General features: G+C 36.1%; 2 protein-coding genes across 2 annotated transcripts; both read left to right on the forward strand.

Moving 5' to 3' along the window:
- The first annotated feature begins 711 nt into the window (after positions 1–711).
- Positions 712–3,717, forward strand: LOC131002799 (protein FAR1-RELATED SEQUENCE 5-like). The gene is made up of 3 exons (XM_057929268.1): positions 712–928; positions 1,025–2,832; positions 3,700–3,717. The coding sequence occupies exons 1-3, from the start codon at positions 712–714 to the stop codon at positions 3,715–3,717; spliced, it is 2,043 nt and encodes a 680-aa protein (XP_057785251.1).
- A 33-nt stretch (positions 3,718–3,750) lies between these two features.
- On the forward strand, positions 3,751–4,562 carry LOC131002798 (uncharacterized). Its single transcript, XM_057929267.1, has 2 exons — positions 3,751–4,258; positions 4,364–4,562. The coding sequence occupies exons 1-2, from the start codon at positions 3,938–3,940 to the stop codon at positions 4,496–4,498; spliced, it is 456 nt and encodes a 151-aa protein (XP_057785250.1). The 5' UTR covers positions 3,751–3,937; the 3' UTR covers positions 4,499–4,562.
- The last annotated feature ends 3,957 nt before the right edge of the window (positions 4,563–8,519 follow it).

Below are 8,519 nucleotides of genomic sequence, written 5' to 3' on the forward strand. Positions count from 1 at the left end.
AACGGTTTAAAATTGTATAGGGTATGACACGTGTTGTTGTCCTATTTTTTGAAAAGGAAGCTTATTGAATACTCTTCTTCATCGGACAAATTAAGAATTCACCATTTCCGGCCAGTTTTCGAAGATTTCAAGCATCGGCCGGAAGTTTGACGAGGTATCTCTTGAAGTTGTACAAGATCCTTCATCGGTTTATATTTTTCCAACATTTGATTTATTTGAATTCTACAATTCTGGACAGAGTGAATAGCTATGTATTTATTGTTGAAAATAATTTTGTATTTTTTTGTCATTGACTCTACATTTCTGAATTTTGCTGTGAGCGAACGGGGGAAGTTTTTTTTTTGTTGCGAGCGAACGGGGAAGAAAAATTCTGGAGGCAATCGTTTGAAGGATTTTTGGAGGTGAAGCACGAATCTGCAAATTTCGTCAGGAAGGCAATCGCATTTCTTACTGCGGCCGAGGTTGGTAATTATTTGTTTTGGTTTCTAAATTTGGGTCTGTAATTTGATTTAGGAGAGATCATTATGAGGTATTGATGTCCTGATTTAGCTGTCATAATGGTAGAATTGAAATGCATTATTGATTTGAATGAAATGTGTGTAGGTAATTTTTTGTTGTGTATCGTTCGTTGGAGATATTTTTCAGTGAACCCTAGCATCTTCATACGTATCTGTGAATAAGAAATAAACGGATATATTTCTTTTTTCCACTATGGTTATCGACTTGAATGTTTCTGATGATGGCTTTGAAGAAGAAGAAAATGAGAATAATTTTGATGGTAATGAATGTAGCTTGTCTGAAGATGTTAGTGTTTCAGATTTGGAGAGCGAGTCAGATAAGTCACTAAGAATTGAAATTGAGGATAAATTGCAGGTTGGTGCTGTTTATGATAGTTTGGATGTGATTTATATTTTGTACACCCAATATGGTATTTTATTTGGATTCAGTGTTAGGAAGGGGTCCAATAAAAAATTTGACAATTCAAATATTCTTCGGTTAAAAGTTTATCTTTGTTCTTGTGAAGGGTATCCAGATAATAAGCGTTCGGTTGGACGAATAGCTTCTTACAAGAAGCAAGTTAGTCGAACGAATTGTAAGGCAAGGTTGCGAGTTGTTAGAGAGGAAGATGGTCCATGGAGAGTGTCTGTGTTTTTTAAACAACATAATCACGAATTAGTGTCGCCAGACCAAAGTTATACGTTGAGATCTGCCCGTCATATGTCATTTGCTAAAAAATCTGTATTAGATGCTTTTAGGGCTGCAGGAATTCAGATTAGTAGGGCCTACAGGTTCATGGAAAAAGAAGCAGGTGGACGAGCGAATGTAGGATTCATGAAAAATGATGCATATGCACACGTAAATTTGATGAAAAAGGAAACCAAACTTGAAAATGGAGATGCGAATGCATTGATGAAGTATTTAATTGGCAAGGGCAACACAGAGACTCATTTTTATTGGAATGTACAGCTTGATGATGATGGCCGGTTGATGAACTTTTTCTTTAGGGATACTCGTTCAGCTGTTGATTATGAGATATTTGGGGATGTTCTATCCATTGATACGACTTATCGAACAAATAAGTACAATCTAGTGTGTGCACCTTTCGTTGGTATAAACCACCACAAAAACAATGTGCTTTTTGCCCTTGCCTTCTTGTCTGATGAAACCACCAAATCATTTGAGTGGTTGTTTAATTGCTTCTTAGAGTCTATGAACTGGAAAGAGCCGGGGATTATATTTTCAGATCAATGTCAGGCTCTTATGAACGGGATAGATTTTAGTTTTCAGACTTCTTGTCACCGTTTGTGCCAATGGCACATAAACCAAAATGCTCCATCACATTTTGGTTCTTTAAATGGCAATGCGACATTCAAGAAGACATGGTACTATTGTATGAATGGTTGCGAGACAGAGGGTGAATTTGATTCTACTTGGCAGACAATGATAACCGATTATGAGCTAAGTGAGAACCGTTGGTTTGGGAACATGTACAATTTGAGAAAAAGATGGGCTTCTGTGTATACCAACGACAAGTTTACAGCCGGCCTACATGCTACCTCTAGGAGTGAGGTGACGAACAAGGTGTTGAAAGATTTATGTTCTGCCACCACCTCTCTTCATGACTTTGTGATGAAATACGAAAGACTACAGCACGAATGGCATTTGCGAGAGACTGAGGAGGACAGGCATTTGCGAGAGACTGAGGAGGACACTTTGTGTCGTGGCGTCCCTGGACAATTTATTCAAAACAACAATTTGTTAAAACATGCCGCAAGGGTTTATACTCGAAATGTGTACAAAACCTTTGAATGTGAGGTAGCTCATTCTTTAAATGTGAAGATTATTCATCATCCATATGACTTCACCGCCGATGAATTAGTGTATGGAGTCTCTTCATGTTCAGCAACTAATGGGATCCGTACAGTCCATTTCACACGGGCAACACGTCATGCTACCTGCTCATGTCGAATGTGGGAGGCCGAAGGCATTTTGTGTCGGCACATAGTCAATATTTTGTTGTTGTTGAATATTGACAACTTGCCCGAACATTTCATACTAAAGAGGTGGAGGAAGGACGCGAAGAATAGGATTCTACCTAACCAACGAAATATGGCTGAAGAAGGAGGTCAAGATAGCATTGCAAATATGGTTTTTGTTAACCATAATATGAAAACTCTTTATGATTTGATGTTGGAGTGCAAGGGCGACAAGATTTGTCGGGATGTCATCAACAAATTTGTGGGTAATTGTGTCAAAGAAATTGAACTATTGAAATCCGCGAGACCCGGAGTTAGTGGACGTCATGGCAGTGAAGGGAATAGTTCGGGGCAGGTGAATATTAAAAATCCACGAACACCGAAAAAGAGAAAGATCCCTGTCAAACGTTTGCGCCGACATTGGGATGCCAGTCGACCTAAAAGAGGTAGCGAAACTTCAAAGAAACGAACATGTTTAGGTAATTCACTTACTACTCATTCAATTACACAGTCATGAATTTTTCATATTTAAACTGAAATTTCGATATATAGTATCAGTTATTGATTTTTGTTTTGAAATGAACTCTGTAGATGATGAGCCCATGTGCAATGTGGAAGTATCACAGAATGATCAATTCCAATCCAGCCAAATTTCCGCGACCCGTCCACGAGGTTCAAGTTCTCAACTGCCCAGCCAATCTCTTTCCCAAAAAAATAACCTTTTTGTAAGACTCAATATACTAAGGCTTTCTTACCTTTTTTGTTAACCAAAATCTGTTGTTGTTATTAATGATGTGTATGTGAAAAAATTGCTGGATTAAATAACCTTTTTGATAGACTCAATATACTAAGTCTATCTTTATTTCCTTTGAATATGTTTAGGAAACAGAGGCTTGTTACTGGAAGGCTTTTTTGGATTAAAAACTTTGGTGAGTGGTGGTATTTAGGTAAAACCTTTCCTTTATTTTTAATTAAGGCATGCTTTGACAAATTTATCCATTGTTAGGTAAGGCTCGGTGCTGTTGTAAGGTAAAGATCATAATTTATTATGATATCAGATATATAATCTATGCTCCAGAGACAAAGATCCTTTGGATATGAACTTTTGATACAGTTTTTTGCTTATTTGACTGTGATTCTGTTCATTCACATGTGATTCCTTGTTAAAAGTAACCCTACAATTACATAGTGTTAATAGTAACCTGGCACATGAGTGTGGCAGGGTGTTAAGGCCTTGTGACTTGTTATTTGTGATTAGAAATATGATGCAGCACATATTTCGTCTTTAGTGTGTGGCTGTTTATTCCAACAGAGTAATTGTGGTGCATGTGACTGGATTGTGAGTACATCATTTGTATATACTGTTTAGATCATTTGCCGACAGTTTTTTTTATTTATAGGCAAGTTTCTACATGTTATTGTATATCATCTGTAAGCCCCAACACCTTCGTAAATAAACTATGTCTGTGTTTAGTTTATATGATAATGTTTGGACGGAGGCCATGGATGCAAAGCTCATGGAATTGGTCATTACCGAAAGTGATTCGAAGGGGAACCCAAAAGGCATTCCAAAGACTTGGGATTTCGTTGTCTCTGTGAAAGGAAAAATAAATGCACAATTCAACATGACTAAAGATGTTCACTTTTATATTTTGAAACTTGAATACCTAGAAGAAAGGTATCATTTGTGGGTATCTCTTTTGCGTGAACAGGGAGTCTTTTGGGACAAGTTTACCAACATATTGCGAGCTACCGACGAGACCTGGCGAAGTATTCAGGAGGTGAATTCTTCAAATTTGCATCTTTTTATTTCAGTGACCTTTAGTGTGTTATGATCCCACTAATATTTGGTCATTTGTTGCTTCTCCATTATTCTTCATGAATAGGTACGCTCAGCAGCGATGGTTTATAGGAACCGAGGAGAGCCGCATTACGCTGCACTTGCAAAATTGTTCCATGATAAAGTGTTTGAGTATCTCGATTATGAAGACGAGTCTCCTTGCTCCGATGATTCAGACTAATGAATTAATGTTTGTTAATTGTTAGTAATTTGCACCTTTGTTTGAAATTGACTTTGGCTTTCTGTAATGTTATGTATTCCTGTTTTTCGTTTATTTTTTTTTGCCCATTCGCTGGTGGGTCCTCTGTTATGTGGCAGGCATCATGTTTTCCAAGTTGTAAGGATGTCCATTTAAAGTATTTTGAGTTATTTGAAATACTTTGTAGCTCTATACTTTCTCTACTAACAATCATTCAAAACTTTGGCTGTTGAACACCCAACATATCACGAGAATCACTATAGGTTCACGGATAAGTGTGATTTCCTTTGAAGAAGGTATATCACGTGGTGTATTTATTTGGCATTTACAACCTATTATATAATATCCCTTGCCATCCTTAACAAAGAACCCCCAAACTACAACCACCACTTCCAATGCATCTTGCAAAGCCAATATCTCAAAATGTTTTATTTTACTATGATCAATGGACTCAATCCGTTGAATCTCTCGTTTTAGGAAAATTTGAGTATAAGCGTTGGCAGGGAATTTGGGTGCCCGGGCCATCAATAAATAATACACATCTTGTGTTTGGAGTGAAGATTGAAATGCGAGATGAGTTGAGAATCAACATATCACTTGAGGACTATTATATGAAGGTCAAAGAATGGGAAGACAGATATCATCAACTCACTTGGTTGATTCATCAACCTAATGTCGTTTACGACAGTGCAAGGAATGTGGTGAATGCATCTAAGGAAACTTGGGATACAATTGCTACAGTAAGTTTATTATTTTAAGTAAAGACATTTCATTTTCTATCTTTTGTGCTTATTTTTACCTCACGTTTTTTTTTTTTTTTGGTTAAGGTACGCCCGGAAATGTGTGTGCATATGGAAGAGGGCGAGTTCAACTCCGCTAGACTAACTTTACTTTTTGAAGAAATCATCAAAAATGAAGAAAGTGCACAACGCTTTAATATCCCAACCAATTCTGGAGCAAGTTATTTTAGTGAAGTCGTTGACCAGCCAAATGCTACCGGCGTTAATGGTTCGCCACAAAGTTTCTCTAGTTGGTCAAGGGAGATATAATGTTATAACTCCATTAGATGCTTAATTAAATTTCCAATCGAGGTTATTGTGTTTTTTAGTGTTTATTTTGTAAATTGTCCACAACCTTTAATGTTTGGTATGTGGTTAGGTCGCTTTATATTTGAGTAATGTTAAGGAAATAAACAGTGACCTATATGTGAGTTTAAATTGAATGTGAGTTTAAATTGTATGTGAGTTTAAACAGTGAATATATGTGAGTTTAAATTGTACTTACAATGTAATATATTTTTGAGTTGGGAATTTAATTTGCATTTGAGATAATTCTTTGAGTAATTGGTCACTATAACCGTTTTTAAATTTTAAAATTTTCCTATTGAAAAGAACTAATTTTCGGAAATTACTAATTTTCAATAGGAATTTCTTTAATGATCCCACATTATTTATTTCTCAATTTGTATGTGAAATTTAATTTGCAGTTTATTTTAATTTTGATTTGATTTTATTGGCAGTTTTATTTATTTTTTAGATAATTTAATTTCCAGTTTATTTAATTCCTATTAAATTTATTTTCGTATTTTCCAATTGATTTATTTATTTTTTCGAATTTTCAAACCTGGTCTTGCTTTATGGGAAGGAGGGAGTAATAAATGTTTTTGGTGGAAAAAAATTTTTTTTACTGGACATTGGCAAAATCAAATTAACACAAATTAGATGCAATATTTTTTGTGGTTTTTTTTTATAAAGGAATTAAGGTATCTTAAATTATTAATAGCACAAATATATTCGAATATTTATATTAATGATTTAGATAGTGGGCCATAGACCGCAAGCTTTCAATGGAAGCTTCAAACGGAACATCATTTGGGCTGGGAAAATAATCCAAAACATTTGTGGTAATATTTGGTTAAATAAATTTAAAAAAATTATCTTTTTCACTATCTTCTTCCCGCGTCCTACAACACAAGCTCTCAGGCGATTTTTTTGGGGGAGTTCTTCGGTGGTGAACTTTCAACCGTATTCTGCACTCAACCATCTTGGCGATGTTATAATCCAGCGAACGAAACTTTGGTGCATAGGTTTTCGTTCAAAATTTGTTAATTTCTTCAATGTTTGCATGCTTGTTGACCTTTTTAGTTTTTCACCAAGAATGTAGCACAAATCAAGCGTTTATAAGTTAATACAGTGTTTTCATTGTTCGCGGTTGTATTATTGTAGGTAATCGCAAATAATCCTAAAAGATGACAGATATTACGGCCGAAAACATGGACGAATCCGAGGATACAGGTATTATACACTTCCTGTGTTGCAAAGAATGACAATGAAATCTGTAATTCTTCCACTATTCGGAATTTTTGCTGTTTTCAATATTAGGGGACATCTTCTTATTTTCAATTCCTTTGTAGTGGACATTTCAATATTTTAGGGTTTTTAGTGTATACAACTGACAAATATGCTTTTTGTTTATTACTATGTGGGAGTTCTATTATTGAAGGCCCACATACATCAATTTCTACTTTGGTGCATAAAACAAAACTTCTATCCCGAGAGGACCACAAATTTATTTGCACAAATTTCTGTTTTAGGTGCAGGTATAAAAGTATCACCACGGAACCAACCAACTCTATATATTCAAGAAATCTGGCAGTGGTTAGGTGCTACAAACCTAACCCGGTTACAAAACTCTTGTTTTGGTGCTTTTCTAGGGTTAGATAAGCTTAAGTACCAGGGACACCTACTATATGTGATGTATTCTAATCTTGTCCCGGAATCTATGGATCAAAGACTGCTACGTATTTCTGTGTGTGGTAAAGAATTGGAACTAGGGCCACCTGAGTTTCATGTGTTAATTGGTCTCTCGTTTAATGGGTGGGAGCAACCTCCAAGCACTTCAAATTTTTTAAAAAAACATTTCCAAGGGGTGAAAAAAATAACATTCAGCAAAATTAGAGAAGCCTTTCAGAAGCATTGTACTGAATTGGGTGGGGGTGATGACGATGCTTTAAGGTTTGCTTTGTTAATAATTTTGTATGGAGTCTTATTGATAAAACACTCCATAGCAAGGGTAGAAGAAAGTTATATGCATCTAGTTGATGACTTGGAACGTTTTGATAAGTTTCCTTGGGGACTTGTGGCGTACAAATTCCTTGTTTTTGTCAGCCACAACAATAGAATAAAGCTGAAACATCAAAAGACAAATAAACAGGGAGTTACGGTTGAAATACAGGGATTTGGCTATGCGCTGCAGTTGTTTGCTTATGAAATGCATAACAAAATTGGTGGTCTTTGTGCTACGAGGCTGGATGAGGCAATAACTCCAAGGATGCTCAGATGGGCTCCGGTGCCACATAAGGTTGCTCGGCAAAAGATTCATGCTGTATTGAAGCCAAGCTTTGCAAGTGATCTGGTATTTGACTCTAAAGTTGTTATAATTGTGAATTATGTACTCCTTATTGGTTTTCGATTTTACTAACATATTATAAGTTGTTACACATTTTCTGAATAGCATGCATCTATTGCCTTGTGAGTTGGAAAATTTACAAGCTGCCGGAATTGAGAAGGGAGTTGAATGCCGTGTACCGCTGAATGAGATCATACATTTCACAAAAAAGACACAGCCACTGCATACACTTAAAAAACATCATAATGTAAGTAAAGACCAGCCGGTGAGTAGTATGCCCGTTCAACAAAGAGGAATTAACCTTCCCAAACGGTCCACAAGAGCTGCCCATTCAGTTGTTGACATTACAGATAGGGAATTGTTTAGCAAACGTGGGCAGAGGGACATTCAGGCAAAGAAGCCAGTAAACATTGAAAAAAAGGAAACAAAAAAGGTAAAAGAAAGGCAGTGGAGAAGGGACAGATTTCTTCCCCGGTCTCGAAGAATAAGAGAAAAAAGGTATCCAACTAATTGCGATTCGCATGGTTTCATAGTAAAAGTAATTTTGTAATAAAATGTTTATGCGTTGTTGTAGGTTGCTCTTCAGAGAAAACCA

This window comes from Salvia miltiorrhiza, unplaced genomic scaffold (genome assembly GCF_028751815.1).
Source record: "Salvia miltiorrhiza cultivar Shanhuang (shh) unplaced genomic scaffold, IMPLAD_Smil_shh fragScaff_scaffold_19_2:::fragment_4:::debris, whole genome shotgun sequence".
Taxonomy (NCBI): Eukaryota; Viridiplantae; Streptophyta; class Magnoliopsida; order Lamiales; family Lamiaceae; genus Salvia; species Salvia miltiorrhiza.